General features: G+C 41.5%; 1 protein-coding gene across 9 annotated transcripts in view; it reads left to right on the top strand.

Annotated features, from left to right (window-relative positions):
* The window catches only part of REPS2 (RALBP1 associated Eps domain containing 2), a gene marked incomplete at its 5' end in the record, with an annotated part of 231,265 nt that overhangs the window by 76,710 nt on the left and 133,365 nt on the right, over positions 1-21,190 (top strand). For 5 of the 9 annotated variants that reach the window (XM_079727343.1, XM_079727345.1, XM_079727349.1 and 2 more), the window contains 3 exons: positions 2,757-2,905; positions 5,517-5,643; positions 15,699-15,796. In XM_079727343.1, the coding sequence (XP_079583469.1) occupies positions 2,757-2,905; positions 5,517-5,643; positions 15,699-15,796 (374 nt within the window). The remainder of the gene's footprint in view (positions 1-2,756; positions 2,906-5,516; positions 5,644-15,698; positions 15,797-21,190) is intronic. The other 4 variants (XM_079727344.1, XM_079727347.1, XM_079727351.1 and 1 more) reach the window with 1 other exon arrangement.

Below are 21,190 nucleotides of genomic sequence, written 5' to 3' on the forward strand. Positions count from 1 at the left end.
CAAAATGGAAACTCCGCCCCCCTTAAACAACTCCCCACTCCCCTTCACCCCGGGCCCCTGGCACCCACCATTCTACTTTCTGTTTCTATGAGTTTGACGATTGATCCCTCATGTAAGTGAAACGATGCAGTATTTGTATTTTTGTCACTGGCTTCTTTACTTAACATTTTTTTTGGTAATGTAGCTACTACACAATTTACAATAATATATGTGGCTGACATTATATTTCCAGTGGACAGCGTGGGAGGACACTGCACAGCAGCTGCCACTTTGTAATTTGCCATTTGTTACTGCATTTATGCTGCTTATGTTTCTTCTAATGGATTGAGGAGATTGAAGTATTTCTTATATTCATGGCTCCATCAAACATGGGAAAACAAAGGATTTTTTCCCTTAGAGGGTCACATGTATAAAAAAGGAGAGGCATAGTTTTCTTTGTGGAAGGGAAAAATAGTCATTTCTATTTAATATACAAAGCATTTCTGTGTTCAAAGAATACAACATAAGATGCTATTATGAAACAAATGATTGCTGTGCTCATTGTGTCCTTGGCCCCTATCAGTATTTCATTTGAACTCTTGATGTGTTTCCTGGTATTAATTCAGTTTGGGAGAAAAGATTCTAAACAACTACTACAAATAAATCTTCTCCTGTGATTACTTGACATAAATCACTGGATAGCAGGTACTTTACTGTTTAATTTTCTAATAAAGTTGCACTATTAAATTTGGTGTACACATGACTAGGAAACAACATTTAGGCTGAACATCGACAAACTAGAGTTTTACTTCTCACTTTTTAAAAGCTTGCAGCATTAAAAAAAAAAAAAGCTTGCAGCAGCTTAAGAAAAATAGCACCTTCATTAAACTTTTCAATGATAGGGATATCATTATATATGGTTACAATTCTGTTAAGTGAGAGTTGTTTAAAACCTTGTAAACAAAGAAAGTACGAGAGAAATTCAGCTGTATTTTGTCTTTTGCTATCTGGGGGGAGGGAGGTTCTTTCCCAGGTGAACAGTTCTGGAGAAATGCCATAGCCAGGGAAGGAGAATGTGTGACGTGACTGTGTCCTAAAGGACAGCTGGGGGCTCTAGTGTAATAGTTGATATTCATCAGCTGGGTTTGTGTTCCATTGTTCCCAGAGTTATCTGTTGAACACCAGTGAAACACTGGTCAGGGAGCTTACAAATGCCAAGCATTTACTTCTTTTCTCCCTCAAATAGGGCTTGGAAGTAGCATCATCCTCTCATGGGCAGATTAGAGTGCAAGTTATTTTATGTGATCTCATTCCATGTTTTTTAGATCCTTTTTGCAGACTGAGCTGAAACAAATACCTTTCTGAGAAGAGAACCATAGGATTAGCTGATATTTGATTTACTAAGAATCTAGACTTTCTTTTTTCTTGCCTTTTTTCTTTTGAAGTCCATTCCTGCCTTGAGTGTTGGAGAGCTGCCATGGTTAGGGAAGAGTAAAATATTAAAAATGGTGGCCATCCTGCCTTTAGAGGAAAGTCTTGTTTTAATTTTCCAGATTGGTTATTCTATTTATGTCTCTTGGGCCCTTGACTGATTGATCACGCAGGGATTTGTCATATTGCCTACTTCTTTAAATCAAATGTGGACATAGCAACTAAAAATAAACATGATGTGGATATTAGAGAACCAGGGGCCTTCTTTGCATGGGGAGCTGGGATACTGCTTGCTGTTGCTAAGAGGTTTTCTGGCTTTAGCACAGCTTCAATCATTGGAAGTGCAGCTGTGTTTTTGGAAGAGGGAGCTAAGGGAAGGCAGAGGCACACTGATGAGTATTACCCCGAACAATGGATCCAGATGCAAATCATTATGCCTAATCCAGAATATTATACCCATTTTTGGCATTCTTGTGCTGTATTGTACGTGATTTGCTGTGCTGAGAACTCGAAGTGTGCCAAAGTATCATTTGTGTTTTCAGAATAGTTTTGTTAGAAATTTGAAAGCTAAGTAAATATACCAGACAGTTGGGTTTCAGCTCTTTGTGGCATAGAGTGTAGCTAATGGTTTTGACAGTAGAATCTGACTGAACGTTGGACTGATTGCTCTAACTTTATACCATTTTCCTTATTCCATTATGAAAAGACAACTGGAGATTGAGTGTGAAAATTCTTTAAGCAATGACATAAGGTGAGAAAGTGTTGTATGCAGTAAGTTTGTCCTGGGAATGAGGGGCCTTTCTGTAGGTCAGCAGCCCTGGCTGGTGAAGAGCCAGCTCTGCCACAGATGAGCTGTGTCTCCTTAGCTCCTTCTGGTCTGTTTCCACATCTGTAAAAGGAGGCTAATGATCATCTTACTGTAGTGAGTTGTGAGGATTAAATGAGTTAATATTTGCAGGTCTTAATACAGTGTCTGGCATATAATAAGCACTATATACGTTCTGCCTGCTACTGTTTGTCACTTGATACTGATTTCTACGATGTCACATCCTTTATCTTGGTGCAGAACTGAAGGCTGAAGTGGGAGATCTGTCCAAAACCTGAATTTGTTCTGCGATGATTCAATAGCATTTAAAAATGTTGAGCCAGGATACCATGTTAAACTGTAGCATTTTTCTATTATGACATTATTATAGGAGTCCTCATTGTGTTGAAATCAAATTTAATCTATATTTAGTGTTCTGGAATTTTTCCTCAAAAGTGACTCATCTTTTGGCCATTGAGTTCCCTTTTTTGCAGTTTTCAAATAAAGTCTCACTTGAGCTTCTCTGATTCTGCTCCTAAAGAACTGCCGCTGCCTCGCTTTATGATGTCAAAAACTGATGCTGAGATCCGGTTTGGGAACGTGGCTGAGCTCCATGGAACTAAAGTTCAGATTCCATATTTAATCACAGAAAAAAATACCTTCAAAAGAATGGATGATGAGGATAAACAGGTAAATAGTCTGATCAGACATGTCTGTTTGCTTTTGACCATGAATCCTCTCACAGAGCAGTGCCTCTTAGCTGCTGTCAAGCTTCCAGTGAATTGCACCATCTGGGTTACAATTATAGACTTGGAAGTGAGCCAGTAAAGTTTCCTTGTAGCAAGAAGAGGCTGATGCATAGAAATTACCATGAGCCACCTATGGGCCGTTCAGAGCTTACTTTAATGTAGAATTGTGTCTCAAGTAAGGCTACTGATTTAATACACTTATTTGATGTCTCTAATCACCATTTCCAAATGGGTTCTTCGAAATGTAACTTCTAGGAGTTTTTAATAAGTCCTTTCTTCCAAAAAAACCTGGAGAAAAGGTTTCTCTGGTTAAATATGTTTGGAGAATGCTGCTTCATGGCCTATTCTTGGGGGAAAGGCTAAATACTCAGTCTTAGACGTTCACAGTGCACATTAGCACAGTAAAGGCCCTGAGAAGTCCTGCAATAAAGAGACCTGGAGATCGGCATGTATTAACTTCTTTCACCAGGGAATCCCTTCTTGGGGAGCATGTTTAGAGTGCCATGTTGGGAAATGCTGCCATTACATGTGTAGCCGGAACAAGAATAGGGTGGACGGACTTTTAAAATTAGACCACTATTTGCAATAGTCAGATAGTGACTGGTAGAGACCAAAGTGTAAATTCCAGATGAGTGAGCTTATCAAGAAGAGGTAAAATAGACTTACACATTAGTGAACCCTCAGGGCATCAAGGTACATCCCATACTTCCAATGAAGATAAGATACTGAATTATGCATAAAAGTCAAATTATATTCAATTATAGTATCTTCTATAAGGAAGAAAAATCTGTTATGTTTAGGAAGACCAATCAAAATTTTTTCAAATGCAAGACAATTAAAGGATTAAGTCGGAAAACTAATGTATATGGCTCACCCTGATAATGCTGGATATTTGAGGTATCGTTGCAGAAGTTTCATATTTAAGTTAGGTGTAGCATGTTCTGTTGCTTTCATAATTCTCATGTTTTAAACTAGTTCTTCAGGGGTTGATTGATTGATTGATTTTATTTTATTTTTTTTAGGGATTTAGATATAAAGGTGTACAGGCGCATACCTTGGAGGTAGTGCGGGTTCGGTTCCAGACCGCCACAATAAAGCGAGTCACACGACTTTTTGGTTTCCCAGTACATACAGAAGTTACATTTACACTATACTGTAGTCTACTAAGTGTGCAAGAGCATTAGGGCTAAAAAAAAACCCCAACGTATATACCTTAATTAAAATACTTTATTGCTAAAAACTGCTGTCATCTTAGCAAGTAGTAGTAGCATCAAAGATCACTGATCACAGATTACCTTAAAAATACAATAGTAATGAAAAAGTTTGAAATATTGTAAGAATTACCAAAATTTGACACAGAGACATGAAGTGAGCAAATGCTATTGGAAAAATGGTGCCAATAGACTTGCTCGATGCAGCGTTGCCACAAACCTTCAATTTGTTAAAAAAAAAAAAAAAGTAATACCTGTGAAGTGCAATAAAATGAGGTATGGCTGTATCAGAATCTTCAGCCAATACCCTTTGGCATGTTTTCCCACCAGCATTTGGAGAGGAATGAGGGTCCACTATCCCAGGATGGTTGGATGCCCTGGGAACTTTCCAGGCCCATCCCCTGGCTGCGCGATTGAGGACACATCCTTTCACTTCAGGCTGGGCTTATGCTAGGCCCACCCAGTCTGTGGGTGTGCGCTTACAATTCAAAGCAAATATTCTTTTCTTTTACTTGAGAAAGAGTACTTGATTAGTATCTCAGATTGCATTATTATTATTTTTTGTGACTAAGAGCACCTATATAGTCTCTATATTGATGAAAAGTAGTGTTTCCTTATTACTTGGGTGTTCCAAAGTTACCAGTCCATTGGTAGCATTAAAAGAAAAAAAAAAAAGGAGGAAACCCAGTAGCCAAGTAAGAAGGTTGCTTGTCTTGCCTGGGGTCCTACATAAAGTTCACATTCGAGTTGAGATTTGAATTGTAGTTTATTAAAGCTCCATCCTAGTGTTTAGGAATAGGCTAGCTGGAGTGGTTTACCCATAATGAATTGTTTTGCAATTTCTCAGTATAAAAAAAAAGCTGGCATTTTACTTTGGCTAGCCAGCTCCCAGAATATTTAGCATTAACCATTTAAAATATTAAAAAAATATCCACATTGTTGGAAGACTTGATAAGTGTAAATCCAGGAAATAGAAGCCTTTATTAATGAATGAAAATTGAATCTATTCACAAAGAGATCAAAATTGGGGAGTATGAATGTTATTTCATGTGATCAGTGTCTTTCGTTTCCCCAAGGAAAATATTATTGGAGTAACTGGAAGTGTTTCAGGCTTGTTTTAGTAATTTAGGTAACTGAGCTCCGGCGAGACTGTTCTCTGGGAGACTTTTGAATCCTCAGACACTGCTTTTTAACCAAGCTGCGTTTCTGAGAAAACATCTCCTCCATTTATTAAAGCAGCCTGCTTACTGGCAGTAGAGTTGAGTTATACTTCATAACTGCAGCTCAGAGCGCCAGGCTCCTTGAGTGATCGTCTCTGAACTCTGCTCTGGTTCTTTGAAGCAGGAAACGCAGTCTCCCACGATGTCACCCCTCGCCTCCCCTCCTTCTTCCCCGCCTCATTACCAGAGGGTGCCCTTGAGCCATGGCTACAGCAAACTGCGGAAAAGCACGGAGCAGATGCATCCAGGTAAGAGGCCAGCTGTCCCAGGCAGTGTCTTAGAGGCTCCTTCATCTATCGGGCAGCAACGCCACCAGCTGCTCAGTCTCCTGACTTAATTACCCTGGCTTTGGAGACAGGGCTCAATTTAATTTTATACTCTCAAGCAAGGTTCAAAAAAAAATATAAAATGAAATCTGTGTTAGTAATGCCTTGTTTTCTGTCCTACAAACTAGTTCATCTTTAGACTTGTAGATAATGATCAATCCTTCATATACAAATTTTATTACACAGGAACATAGCACATGAAGGATTTGTATTATTTTGGAATTGTTATTCCTTTCTGCAAACCTACCAAACATATTTATATGATAACTGCTCTTATGAAACTACTTAAAAAATAGAACTCTGCAGAAGAGTTGATTCAACCTTTAAAGACTGAGCACATAAATGAAAATATTTAGCTCTTGTGTTTGGGAATAAGAATAAGGGAAATGCCAGGGGAGGCATTGTGCTCAGGTGTGTGAAGTGCCCAGTTGTGGGGTTGCCTGCTTGCTCACATTTGCACTGTGCTGGCCATGTTAGTGATAGAATATGTTACTTGCTTCTGAGAATGACTTGCAGAGTTGACTCCCTAGGCTGCAATGCTTAAAGCTCCATAAATTCACTGCAGCATCTTGTCCTTGTGGGGCTCAGGTTCCTAGTTTAAGATATGACCAACTAAAGGTATTCTAGAATTGGATATCCGTAACTCCCCCCCTCCCCGCCTTTTTTAAAAATTCTGTGAGCTGTAACTGAAAGTGACCCAGTTTCTGTAGGTTTTTGCTGCATTGAAAATAGTGGTGACTTCTAGAGGGACACAGATAAAAAAAAAATGTGCTAGGCTGGACTAAAGAGAGACTATAATCTTGCCGAGAGAAGCAGGTGTAGCATGATGGAAAAATCTTTTGATTGGAATCAGAAGGTGAGGGTTTATGTGACTGACTATGTGACCTTGGGCAAGCCACTTACTGCTCTGAACCATGATTTTCCTCTCCTCTTTTAAAATGGAGTAATAGTATCCTATAGGGGTGTTGTGAGGATAAGCGAGAGCATGAGTATAAAATCTGATTGGAAATTGAATCCTATGCAAATGCAAGATAACGTTGTTGGGGGATAGGAAAGAAAAATCACTCCCCTGGAACCTGAGTGTCCCATTGGTGTCTGAAACAAAACACAGTTGCGAATTCTTCATTTTCCTTATAGTCTCTCCTGCCGAATTTCCCTATTTTTAGAAGTGGGTTTTTTTTCTTAATTTCATCTGGGTTTGGAAATTGGAGTCCTATGCCTAACATGGTGCCTAGTTTTTGGATTTTAATTCACAGGTGAGTCGTATTTTGTTCTACCGAGTCACCAGGTTCTACTCTTTTTTCTGATATTCCTTTTAACCTGTCTGTACCAGCTCTCTCTGCTTCATGCTCCATTTTCTCCTCATTCCATTCAAATTGGGCTTTCATTCCCCCAGTGGCAAGGAAATGACCTGCTTCTCTCCTTCGCTCTTTTAGCGGCGTTTGTCAAGGTTGTCCATGCTTTCATTCTTTCTTAGCCTTTTTTTTTAAAAAAGTGAGGTAAAATTTACATATGATAAAATGCACACATTTAAAATCTTCAATTTGAGGGACTTCCCTGGCGGTCCGGTGGTTAAGACTTCGCCTTCCAGTGCAGGGGTGCGGGTTTGATCCCTGGTCAGGGAGCTAAGATCCCACATGCCTTGGGGCCAAAACCAAACCAAAACAAAACCCCAAAAAAACCCACCCCAAAACATAAAACAGAAGCAATATTGTAACAAATTCAATAAAGACTTTAAAAATGGTCCACATCAGGACTTCCCTGGTGGTGCAGTGGTTAAGAATCTGCCTGCCAATCCAGGGGACACGGGTTCGAGCCCTGGTCCGGGAAGATCCCACATGCTGCAGAGCAACTAAGCCCGGGCGCCACAACTACTGAGCCTGCGCTCTAGAGCCCGCGAGCCACAACTACTGAGCCTGTGGGCCACAGCTACTGAAACCCGTGTGCCTAGAGCCCGTGCTCCGCAACAAGAGAAGCCACCGCAATGAGAAGCCTGCGCACTGCAACGAAGAGTAGCCCCCGCTCGCCGCAACTAGAGAAAGCCCACGCATAGCAGGAAAAACCCAACACAGCCAAAAATTTTTTTAGAAAAAGGTCCATATCAAAAAAAAGTCTTTAAAATAAAATAAAATCTTCAATTTTAGTTTTAACAAATGGATATACTCATGTATCCACCACTTTGATCATGAATAAAATATTTCCCTACCATATGATCCAGCAATTCCACCCCTGAGTATATATCTGAAGAAAATGAAAGCGCAAATTTGAAAAAATACATGGACCCCAGTGTTCATAGCAGCATTATTTACAATAGCCAAGGTATGGAAGCAACCTAAGTGTCCATCAACAGATGAATGAAGAAAGAAGATACACGTACATACATACACACAATAGAATATTACTCGGCCATAGAAAAGAATGAAATTCTTGTCATTTGTAGCAACGTGGATGGACCTAAAAAGGGAATTACGCTTAGTGAAATAAGTCAGACAGAGAAAGACAAATACTATATGTTATCACTTATATGTGGTATCTAAAAAATAAAATAGATGAATAAATATAACAAAACAGAAACCTGGGCTTCCCTGGTGGCGCAGTGGTTGAGAGTCCGCCTGCTGATGCAGGGGACATGGGTTCGTGCCCCGGTCCAGGAAGATCCCACATGCCATGGAGCAGCTAGGCCCGTGAGCCATGGCTGCTGAGCCTGCACGTCTGGAGCCTGTGCTCCGCAACGGGAGAGGCCACAACAGTGAGAGGCCCGCGTACAGCAAAAAAACAAAACAAAACAGAAACCTACTCACAGATAGAGAGAACAAACTAGTGGTTGCAGGGTGGGGGAGTAGGGGACTAAGAGGTACAAACTACTATGTAGGAAATACATAAGCTACAAGGATATATTGTACAGCACAGGGAAATACAGCTATTATTTTATAATAACTTTAAATGGAATATAATCTATAAAAATATTGAATCACTATGCTGAAATTAATACTGTAAATCAACTATACTTCAATAAAAAAGTAGTCTGCCTGACATTAAAACCAACATTTCCATCACCTCAGAGATGCCCCTTTCCAGTCACTCCCTCCCCGCCCGTGCCCCCCCAATGCAAGCATAGTTCTGATTTTTATCATCGTAGACTAGTTTTGCTTTTTCTAGAACCTCATATAATGGAATCATATTGAATGACCGTACTCTCGGGTATCTTTCCCTCAGCATAGTGGTTAAGATTCTCCATGGTGTAGTGTCTCAATAGTTTGTTCCTTTTTATTACCCAGTATTGTCCCATTGTATGAATGTATCATGGTGTGACGATCCATTCTTCTGTTGATGGACATTTAGGTTATTTCCAGGGTTTGGCTGTTATGAATAAGGATGCTATGAACATTCGTGTGTGTCTTTTTGTGACACTGTTGTCATTTTCCTGGCATCAAGAAGTGGAATTACTGCACCTTAGTGTAGGTGTATAAGAAACTGCCAAAGAGTTTCACCAAGTGGCTGCACACTCCCACTGGCAACATATGAGAGTTCAGTGATTCTTGCCAGCAGTTGGTACTCTAGTTTCTTTCTTCAGTGTTTTTAATCTTAGCTATTCTATTACATGTGAAGTGACATCTCCTTGTGACATCTCTTTTCTTCTTGAAATATTGTTTTCTAAGTTTCTGTTGCCCCTTCTTACATCATAATCCTTAAACTTGGATTTATGCATTTTCAGAAAGCAGCTTTGCTGCTAGGACAATTTTCTAGGAATACATTTTTCTGGGGTTGTTCTCTGTCCAAGACTCTGCCATGATTCCTGGCTAATGGGGCGTATGTGTATGTTTTAAGTCAGACTGAGCATCTTTGGACCAGTCTGTGATTCATAGCCTCTCTTCTGCCTCTCTTCTGGGCTCCTGCTAGCCTCCTTTGCTGGATGTATCTATAGCTTATGCTCACTGGGTAAGACTTACGTGTCAGGCATTGTTCAGAGTTCTTTATGTGCACTATTTTCTACTTACCACAACCCTCAGAGGCAGATACTGCCATCTGTATTTTATCTGTATTTTAAAAGATGATGTTTAAATCGCAGTAATACTTCTCCTTCCCACTCAACCTGTTTCTGGTCTCCAGAGGCAACTACTTTCTTTCCTTTTTTAAAAAATGTTTATTTTTTTAACTGAAGTACAGTTGATTCATAATGTTTCAGTGTACAGCAAAGTGAATCAGTTATACATATTTATATTCTTTTTCGGATTCTTTTCCGTTATAGGTTATCAAAAGATATTGAATATAGTTCCCTGTGCTATGCAGTGGGTCCTTGTTGTTTATCTGCTTTATATACAGTAGTGTGTATATGTTAATCCCAAATTCCAAATTTATTCCTCCCCTCCTTTCCCCTTTGGTAACCATAAGTTTGCTTTCTATGTCTGTGAGTCTATTTCTGTTTTGTAAACATTTATTTATTATTTATTTTTTGGCCTCTCCACACAGCATGTGGCATCTTAATTCCTCAACCAGGGATTGAACTCATGCCCCCTTCAGTGGAAGCGCGGAGTTTTAACCACTGTACCCCCAGGGAAGTCCTATATCACTTTTTTAGATTCCACATATAAGTAATATATTTTTCTTTCTCTATCAACTTGCTTCACTTAATATGATAATCTCTAGGTCCATCCATGTTGCTGCAAATGGCATTATTTCATTCTTTTTTATGGGTAAATAATATTCCATTGTATGTATATGTGTGTGTATATATATAGATATACACACCACATCTTTTTTTATCCAGTCATCTGTTGATGGACATTTAGGTTGCTTCCATGTCTTGGCTGTTGTGAATAGTGCAGCTTTGAACATTGGGGTGCACATATCTTTTCAAATTAGACTTTTGTCCAGATATATGCCCAGTAGTGGGATTGCAGGAGCATATGGCAACTCTATTTTTAATTTTTTAAGGAACTTCCATACTGTTCTCCATAGTAGCTGTACCAATTTACATTCCCACCAACAGTGTAGGAGGGTTCCCTTTTCTCCACACCCTCTTCAGCATTTATTATTTGTAGACTTTCTGATGATGGCCATTCTGACCAGTGTGTGGTGATACCTCATTGTAGTTTTGACTTGAATTTCTCTAATAATTAGTGATATTGAGTATCTTTTCATGTGCCTGTTGGCCATCTGTTTGTCTTCTTTGGAAAAATGTCTATTTAGGTCTTCTGCCCATTTTTTTATTGGGTTGTTTGTTTTTTTGATATTGAGCTGTATGAGCTATTTGTATATTTTGGAAATTAAGCCCTTGTCAGTCACATTGTTTGCAGATATTTTCTCCCATTCCACAGGTTGTCTTTTCATTTTGTTTACGGTTTCATTTGCTGTGCAAAAGCTTTTGAGTTTAATTAGGTCCCATTTTTTAATTTTTGTTTTTGTTTCCATTACTCTAGGAGACAGATCCAAAAATATATTGCTCTGATTTATGTCAAAGAGTGTCCTGCCTATGTTTTCCTTTAGGAGTTTTATAGTATCTGGTCTTATATTTAGGTCTTTAATCCATTTTGAGTTTATTTTTGTGTATGGTGTTAGAGAATTTTCTAATTTCATTCTTTTACAGGTAGCTGTCTACTTTCCCCAGCGCCACTTATTGAAGAGACTGTCTTTTCTCCACTGTATATTCTTGCCTCCTTTGTCATAGATTAATTGACCATAAGTGCATGGGTTTATTTCTGGGCTCTCTATCCTGTTCCATTGATCTATGTGTCTGTTTTTGTGCCAGTTCCATGCTGTTTTGATGAGTGTAGCTTTGTAGTATAGTCTGAAGTGAGGACATGTGATTCCTCTAGCTCCATTCTTTTTTTAAAAATACATTTATTTATTTATTTTTGGCTGCATTGGGTCTTCGTTGCTGCACGTGGGCTTTCTCTAGTTGCGGCGAGTGGGGGCTACTCTTCGTTGCGGTGCGTGGGCTTCTCATTGTGGTGGCTTCTCTTGTTGCAGAGCACAGGCTCTAGGTGCACGGGCTCAGTAGTTGCGGCACGAGGGCTCAGTAGCTGTGGCTCGCGGGCTCTAGAGCGCAAGCTCAGTAGTCGTGGCTCACGGGCTTAGTTGCTCCATGGCATACGGGATCTTCCCGGACCAGGGCTCGAATCCATGTCCCCTGCATTGGCAGGCAGATTCTTAACCACTGTGCCACCAGGAAAGCCCTTCAGCTCCATTCTTCTTTCTCAAGATTGTTTTGGCTGTTTGGGGTCTTTTGTGTTTCCATACAAATTAAAAAAAAATTTTGTTCTAGTTCTGTGAAAAATCCATTGGTAATTTGATAGGGATTGCATTGAATTTGTAGATTGCCTTGGGTAGTGTAGTCATTTTAACAGTATTGATTCTTTCAGTGCAAGAACATGGTATATATTTCCATTTGTTTGTGTCGTCTTCCGTTTTCTTTCATCGGTGTCTTATAGTTTTCTGAGTACAGGTCTTTTGCCTCCTTAGGTAGGTTTATTCCTAGGTATTTTGTTCTTTTTGATGTGATAGTAAATGAGATTGTTTACTTAATTTCTCTTTCTGATACTTCATTGTTAGTGTATAGATATGCAACAGATTTCTTCATATTAATTTTGTATCCTGCTACTTTACTGAATTCACTAATGCGCTCTTATAGTTTTCTGGTGGCAGCTTTAGGATTCTCTATGTATAGTATCAATTCATCTGCAAACAGTGGCAGTTTTACTTCTTCCTTTCCAATTTGGATTCCTTTTATTTCTTTTTGTTGTCTGATTGCTATGGCTAGGACTTCCAAAACTATGTTGAATAAAAGTGGTGAGAGTGGGCATCCTTGTCTTGTTCCTGATCTTAGAGGAAATGCTTTCATCTTTTCACCATTGAGTATGATGTTAGCTGTGCGTTTGTCTTATATGAGCTTTATTACGTTGAGGTATGTTCCTTCTAGGCAGAGGCAACTACTTTTGACTCTTTTTACCTGTTTCTTCTGATATCTAATGTCTTATCTTAAAATCAATGTCTGTTCTACTTTTTCTTACACATCTTATTCTGATGTGTAAATTCTAGGTATCTTCTCACTTAAGAGCATGGGCTGTGATGTCCGTCTCCTGGCCCTAAAGGTAGACTTAGTGGGCCTACATTTCTCATTTCTGTCCATTTCTAGCCTCTGTGACTATGGGTATTTTGCTTTTCTTAGCCTCAGTTTCCCTTATCTGTGAAATGGAATAATCTCTGCCTCAGAGGTTTGCTCTGTGGATGAAACGAGGAATGTTATATAAACATCTCTTCCTAGCACAATTCATGGCACATTGTAGGTGCTCAGGTATTCCCTTGTATTTCCTTTTGTGTTTCTAGAATCTGGCACCCGCTTTATTTTTATTATTTTATTTATTTATTTTTTTTGTGGTACGCGGGCCTCTCACTGTTGTGGCCTCTCCCGCTGCAGAGCACAGGCTCCGGACGCGCAGGCTCAGCAGCCATGGCTTACAGGCCTAGCCACTCCACGGCATGTGGGATATTCCCGGACCGGGGCATGAACCCGTGTCCCCTGCATCGGCAGGAGGACTCTCAACCACTGTGCCAACAGGGAAGCCCCCGTTTTATTTTTGAAGCTCTTAAGCATTCTTGAAAGTCACCTTCTGGATATCATTCATTGGGTGACTGCAGATGGGGAGTCTTTATGGGGCAGTTAGTTGTGGTCTCTGTTTTAGTTTGACACTGAATCTCAGAGTGATGAAATCTTTAGGGTTCATTTTATACTCCTCCCCTTGGAGAAAGGGGGTACTTCTAGTTCCTTATTCAACCTCTTATAAGGGGATCTAAGAATTGTTTGTTTTGCATTGAGTTGCATGTTTCAGGCTTTATTTGGGAGGAAGGAGAGTAGAGGCAACGAGCCTTTTACCTTTTACCTTTTTACCTCCTGAGTTCAGCTTCAGTTGAGGAGCGAGGCAGGAGTCAGACTGATGGTGGCCTGAATATCAGCTTGGTACCAGTAGAGCTGATTGGAGCACGTGTCTAAGATTTGTGACCAGAGGGCTTTAGACACTCATCTTTCCAGTCACAGGCAGGTGTGGACAACTCAGGCTTCCCACAGTAGTAGGAAGAGAAAATCTGCCATTGAGGCCAGGCTTCTCCAAAAATGACCCACCATGCGGCTGAGTGTTCAAGCCTTATTGATAAGATGTGTTTGTCTCTTCCAAGGGAAGGAAGACTCTTGTCAGTGAGGGACTGGAGCCATGGGCCAGGCAGCCTCCCTCCACACGTGTCCCTCCTGAGCAGTAGAAGCTCCCTCCCTCTGAGGGGAGCCAGGGGCAGAGGCATGTGAGGTCAGCTTCCCAGGAGAAGCTCATGACCACTGGTATCCCAGCCGTGGTACAGTTTGCTGTGGTTCAAGCCTTCCGACAGGAGTTAAATTTGATGTTCCATCAAAATGGGATGATCTTAAAAATCCTTCTTTGAGGGCAACACCTGCTTACCATGTGAGACTTATTTAAGATTTGGACTATGTGCTCTCTGTGTATGTTTCTTTTGCAGGTTTTGTATTTTTAATACATTCTTAGCAGGGTCAGAAAATCCACGTCATGGTTTGCCAGGCAGTGATTTTGATGTTTTAATGTAATTTAATGTGTTATAATACTGTGTTCCAGTTCCTCGGAGGAAATACAAAGAACAGTTGTGAGCCAAGAGTGGTTTGTTGTTCTTAACGTGCTGTTATACCTTCTTTATTTTAAAAAGTTCAAAGTATGCTGAAGGTGTTGCCATAATAGGCTGCTCTGCTGTCTCTACCTAATTTTATTTATAAGAAGCTACAGAAAAAAGGCATTTTACTTGTTTATATACTTCCAAAAACCTGAACTGCTAACCCACAGAGATCAGAAATGGTTTCATCTTAAGTGATAATTTCTCCTTTCTGTTGGAGCTGAATACTACCTGGTTACATTTAACTGTTTTCCTACCATATTGGCAAGGTCGTTATTAACTGTTCTGGAAATAAAAGGAATGAAAAAATGCATTCATTTTGGTGGCTTAAAACCTTTTCTTAAAGGTAGCAAAATTATTTTTAGTTTGGTTATTAAGTGATAAAATAATAAATATAAAATGCATTTATTCCTTTTTGTAGTTTTCTCTACTTGGTTTTACATTCTTTATGTTAAGGAAAAGATGACAGTGGCATTTATTTTCAAAAATAAAACAAAATAGGGGCTTCCCTAGTGGCGCAGCGGTTAATAATCCGCCTGTCAATGCAGGGGACACGGGTTCGAGCCTTGGTCCGGGAAGATCCCACATGCCGCGGAGCAACTAAGCCCGTGTGCCACTACTACTGAGCCTGCACTCTAGGGCCTAGGAGCCACAACTAATGAGCCCACGTGCGTAGAGCCTGTGCTCCTCAACAAGAGAAGCCACCACAATGAGAAGCACACACACTGCCACGAAGAGTAGCCCCTGCTCGCCGCAACTAGAGAAAGCCCGCGCAAAGCAAGGAAGACCCAATGCAGTCAAATAAATAAATAAAAAAGTATTAAAAAAAATAAAACAAAATAAATGACAATGTTGATTCTTAATGTTCAAAATGCATATTCCTTTTCTTGCTTCTTTGGGGGTATGGATGATGAATGAAGCCTTTTAAATAGCAGGGTATATATAGAATTTACCTTATATTTAGAATTTGAACACTTAAAACATGGCACTTTTTTAACTACTCTCATTATTTTTTATCCCAATTTAGGTTCACACCATTCCACCTTTCTAATTTATTCCTAATCTTAACCTGATATAAATATTTTCCTGCCTTATCATGAATTGGGTGACTGTCTTTAGATTGTTCAGTTAAATTGTACCCAGGGGCACCAAGGTTTGTTTGTCTTAGATTGCCCTGTCCCTGTAAACTCTAATTCTTTTGCTAATTCTTCCCTGAAAAGCAGACACTGTAGCAATTTGTGTGTGAAATCATAATTTTGGGGTGGAATCTTTGTCTACCATGCTAACTTTCCCTCCTGCTGTTTCAGCTGCTTATGAAGCTAGACAGCCCCTTGTCCAGCCTGAGGGACCCTCGTTGGGGGGCCCAGGAGCCAAACCCCTTCGGCATCAGGCTTCCCTTATCCGGGTAAGTGACGCCGCTGTGGGGTTATGCCAGTGGGAGACTTCGGGGGTATGGCTTTTTGATGGCCCTGTTTTTGTTTGTTTGTTTTGTTTTTGTAAGGAGGACATAAAACTGCCCCCTAATGCAAATATTGTACTTTTGTTCTGTTGCTTGTGTATTTTCCTAAATCTTTTCTACTGTGTGTGTTTCTCCCCTTCTCAGTGTCTCTAGACTATCCAGGCTGGTTCTTAATCTTTGGTATGTCTAAAATGCCCTTCCGCCTTTATCTGCTTAATCAGTAGGCACCTCCTTCAGGAGGCCTCTACTTTTTCCAAAACAGCCTATCTTATCTCTGCCTTATTCTTTAATATTACTTATTCAGTGCATAGTTCGCTATTGCCCATTTTGTTTTGTGCCTCCAGTTACACTGCAAGCTTTGGAAGGCAGAGGTGGTTCTCCTGTATTTTCTCTCAGTGCCTAGTTCAATGCTGTTTGGAGAACAGTTATTTTACAAGTGGCAGCAACTAGTTTCCTGTTTGTAATCGATACAATATGGCAGAAGCACAAGTGATCTCCCAGTTTCTCCTGGCTACACCACAACTTAGCAAATTTCAGCTTCCCTTTCTCCAGTGTTTCCTTTGGATAAAGAGCTCTTACTTTTTTCCCCCGTGTCTGCAACTGTTATCTTGTATAGTACCTCTGAGTCCTATGCTGGTGAAGTCATAGTCCCAAAAAAGGGTGTATGTGTATGTCAGCATGAGAAAAACCCTGAGAAAACTGGATTGGCTGTTTGATTCTAAAGACAAGAGGAAGTAGGGTGGTTTGTATAACATTTCAGTTGTCCAACTTAGGAAGAAGGATCATTTATGCTCAGAGAGTTCTCAAAATAGACGGGTGATGTCAGATAGACCCATAAAGAAGTGGGCTGGTATTCTAGAAGAGAATAAACAAGGCAAAGGGAGGTTGAGGTGTTCACTTTATAGCCTCTGGGGATGGGTGGGGCTCTGTGTTAGGCGTGGTACAGAACTTAACTTCTGAGGTAGAACTCTGTGTACAAAGAATTTTCTTAAAGATGATAGATAAATATATATAGCCATATGCTGTGCATTGTGTATAATTCTTCCTCCAACTATCAGATCTAGGTATTGTTGTATCTCTTAGTGTAGATGAGGTAACTGGCCGAGAGAGGTCAAGTCATATGGGTCTAAGGTTTCATTCATAACTAGTAAGTGGCAGAGCCAGAATTCGAACCAGGCCTGCCCAATGTCAAAACCTGCTCTTTCAAATACTTTCCTATGTACGTTAGAGTCCCATGTTACAAGGAGACTAGGTTCTAGAGTTGCTGTGTAAATAAACATAGGGTGTAGTAAAAATATTCCTGAACATCCCTTATTGGTACCACATTGGGGAGCCAAGATGCCATTCTCTCCTCGGTCCAGTAGAGCTCAGCTTTACCCCCAAGTTGGAACAGACAGTTGTTTCTTCAGCTGAGCCGCAGATGGAGTAGTTGGCTGCATTTAGAGGTCCTGTGGTACAAAAATACGTGTTTTTAAACATGAGAATCACACCCACTGTGGAGTGATGGTTACATTAGGAAAGGTATCGGAGGGACTGGGATTCATGTAAAAAATCTGTGAGGTGTGGCCATGCATGTTTCTGCAGAGTCTGTTCTAGTGCTGTGGAGACCACATCCTGAACTGTTAGAATGACGGGCAAACAAGCAGTAAATCCCAAGCCTCGCCATGGTTGGATGGGGCTCACTGGGCCCTTTCTGCGTAGCCACCTGGCTAAGATGGCCATGGGCTCTCACTTGGATTGGTGTCCTGGGACTTCTCTTCTAATCTCTAGGTCTGTTTTTCTGCTGGTAAACGTGCTTCTTGAGCGCTTCAAGCAACTAATGTTTACTAAATACCTATTAAGTGCCAGGTATTGTGTTGAGAATACAAAAATGAGGTATAACACATCCAGTCCCTGCCCTCATGGAGCTTATAGACTATTGGAGGAGATGGCCATTGATCAGACCATCACAAAGTAAATATATAATTATGATATGTGGTGAGTGGAAATTACAGTGTGCTTTGAGGATGAAAAATGGCGGCAGGAATTTAGGTCCTGGCCTTGGCAGCCAGGGACTGATCAACGAAGGCTTACAGAGGGGAGTCACTCTCGAGTTGAAAGGGAAAGGGTTGAACCATGTTAACCAGGTGGGGGGTGGGGCAGGGGAGAGCAGGCGAGAGGGTAGAGGGAGCTGTGCATACAAAGATGTTTTCTATGAGCTTAGCACTTTATACACCTCTCTTGCAGTGCTCAGAGCTATCTTATGAAGTAATTCCTGTCATTATCCCATTTTTCAGATGACAAAACCTGAAGTATAAAGACCTTACTTAGTTTGCCTAAGGTCACAGCTAGGACCTGGTAGGGCTAGAGTTCAAACACTGGACATGATTTCCTGGCCTTTGTCTCAGGAACCGCATGGATGGTGATGTCATCTGTTAAGCCTAGAAGCCCTGAATGAAAAGCTCGTGTTGGGAGTATTGAGGCAAGATCATGAGATCAGTGTTGCATATTGGAATTTGAGCCTTAGAGACAGCCAAGAGGAGGTGTCGAGGAGTTGGTAGAATATATGGGGCTGGAGCTCTGGGGAGAGCTGGGGCTGGATAGAAGTATTTGGCAGCCATTGGCCATTAGAAGGACTCACGGGATTGTGCAGAAAAGCCAGACACGTTCTCACCCAGGTCCAGGCAGACTCTGCATGCCCTTGGGCAAGTTCCTTCTCTTTTCTGTAACACGAATGAGCTGGAATGGATTTAACAGACCATTGTAATACTCTGCAGCAGTCTGATTCCCTTAATGTTTGTTTGGTGTCAGTGGAGGTCCCCCCTCCTGTTTGGAGCATTGCCTTCTGTTTAAGATGAGAGCAAGGGGCCTTTTTTGGGACAGCAGTCTGTGGTTTTCATGGCTGATGTGTTTTTCTTTCTTCAGTTCTTAGGTTTCCTTCTTACTCCTTTCAACTTGGTTTGGCTGAACTCCATGTCCCAGACAGCAAAATGCCAACCTGAGTTAGCCATGTAGATGAGAGGATGTAAAGTGGAAGATTTTGGTGGTAGGGGATTAATAGGGATTGGGTGTGATGCTAGGCTGGGCCGGGCTCACTCATTCCCCATGTTGCCACGTGCACGGGCTGATGGCAGCCTCGCTCTCTCCTAGCTTCCTCTGTGGCCTTGTATTCAAGTCCTTCCTGCCTGATTGGAAGAGGGGTGGCCTCTGGGAACGGGGGAAGGCTTTTAGGGACTCTGGGTCAGCAGTGTTGCAGCTCATGGGCTTGTCATTTCACAGGTGCTTATGTGGAATTCAGTCCCAGACATTGGAATGAACAGTCTTAATGTTTTCGGAATTTTGATTTTTTTCGTTCAGGTGTTGGATGTTTTTCCCCTTGAAATTTCAGATACTGAGCACATCCTATGTTGGTGGGTGGTTGACAGTGGTGTGTAAAGAAATGGTAAATATTCTTTCCTGCTTCTCTGTCGTGGTGTGTTGATAGGTCATTTTGTGGTTTACTGTTCACAAGTGATCCTAACCATGTGGGTCACGTAGTCGTTTGTGATATTGCTGGCGTGGGTTTAGAATTGACCCTCCTGCTCCCACTGTCCTCTCCTGGTTTGTCTCCTGCTTCTGTGACTGCCTCTTGCTAAGCTTTTTATTTCAGTTTCCCTCCTTCACCTGCCCCTTGTGTGTTGGGGATCCCTGGGTCTAGTTCTCACTCTGTTACTATTTAGCTACATGGAGCCTGATGGCCACATCGTACCACCTGCCAGATATCTTCACTCGAATGTCCCACTGTCACTTTTTTTTGTTTTTTAATATTTATTTATTTATTTATTTATCTATCTATTTATCTATTTATCTATCTATCTATCTATCTATCTGCCCCAGGTCTTAGTTGCGGTACGTGGGATCTTTGTTGCCGCATGCAGAATCTTCGTTGTGGCATGTGGGATCCTTTTTTTTTTTTTTTTTTTAATGATAGTTGCGGCATGTGAACTCCTGGTTGAGGCATGCATGTGGGATCCAGTTCTCCGACCAGGGATTGAAATGGGCCCCCTGAACTGGGAGCACGGAGTCTCAGCCACTGGACCACCAGGGAAGTCCCCCCACTGTCACTTTAAACACGTCTTTTCCCACAAAAGCAGTTCTCACCCTCCCACCCCTGGCTCCACGCCCCTGGCACGTGGGCCAGCACACGGCTCGCTCTTTCTGATGCCCCTCCCATCCCGTCTGCCCATCGGCTACCGAGTACTAGCCATATCACTTTCTTTTTTTTTTTTTTTTTTTTTTTTTTTTGCGGTACGCGGGCCTCTCACTGTTGTGGTCTCTCCCGTTGCGGAGCACAGGCTCCGGATGCGCAGGCTCAGCGGCCATGGCTCACGGGCCCAGCCGCTCCGCGGCATATGGGATCCTCCCAGACCGGGGCACGAACCCGTATCCCCTGCATCGGCAGGCGGACTCTCAACCACTGCGCCACCAGGGAGGCCCTAGCCATATCACTTTCTAAATACCTCTCTCCATTGTCCGTTTCTCTGCACTTCCTCAGGTCATGCTGCCCTCTGTCACCTAATCTACTCTGTCAGCCTCTGACTCTTTCTTCCTGCTTCCACCACTGGCCTCTTCAAATCTGTTATCCTCGTCTTGGACAAAAATCATCCTAAAAAACACGAATGTGATCCTCCTGCCCCCTTGATTGAAGCCTGTCCCTCTCTGCCCACTGCTCCCAGCAGATCACCCGCGGCTCTTGGGGCGCTGGCGTCGGGCCCCTGCGCACCCCAGTAGCCATAGCAGGCCCCGCAGAGCTGCCCAGTGTTTCCCGCACAGTCAGTGTTCTCTGCGTGGGAACCTTACTCTTCAGCCTCGGTCTTGCCTTCCGGGCTTCCTCCTTTGTCTCAATTCATCTATGCTTTTTCTCCATTGATAACAAGAAGTGTGAGAACTTTCTAATATTTCTTGTACCTGTGAGGTTTCCATTTTTCATTCTTAAAAAGCAGTTCATTGCTCGTCCGCTCATTTATCTGTGAGGTTCAGCTGGAGGGATGGGCGTCTGATCTTTCTTGGTTTTCCATCCCAAAGGCAGCCAGTGTGGTCTGTTTGTTTTGTATTATCCCGGGAATGTTTTATGCGTATGTGAGCAAATACAAGTATTCTTACGTATCTAATATATGCAGTATACCTTTACCTGGCTTTAGGGAGACTGGTTTGGGAAATGAAATATCCTTCCAGCCAGATCCCACTAAAAAATATCTTTTATTTTAAACCAAACACACTTACTTTTTAAACCCAAAACATATGTGCTGTGATTTTTTTTTTCTCTTTATGGAAGGATGAACTTAACAGTCTTTTGGGGGGCAAATTCTCAATACTTGCTGC

Source organism: Hyperoodon ampullatus (assembly GCF_949752795.1).
Source record: "Hyperoodon ampullatus genome assembly, chromosome: X".
Classification (NCBI taxonomy): domain Eukaryota; kingdom Metazoa; phylum Chordata; class Mammalia; order Artiodactyla; family Ziphiidae; genus Hyperoodon; species Hyperoodon ampullatus.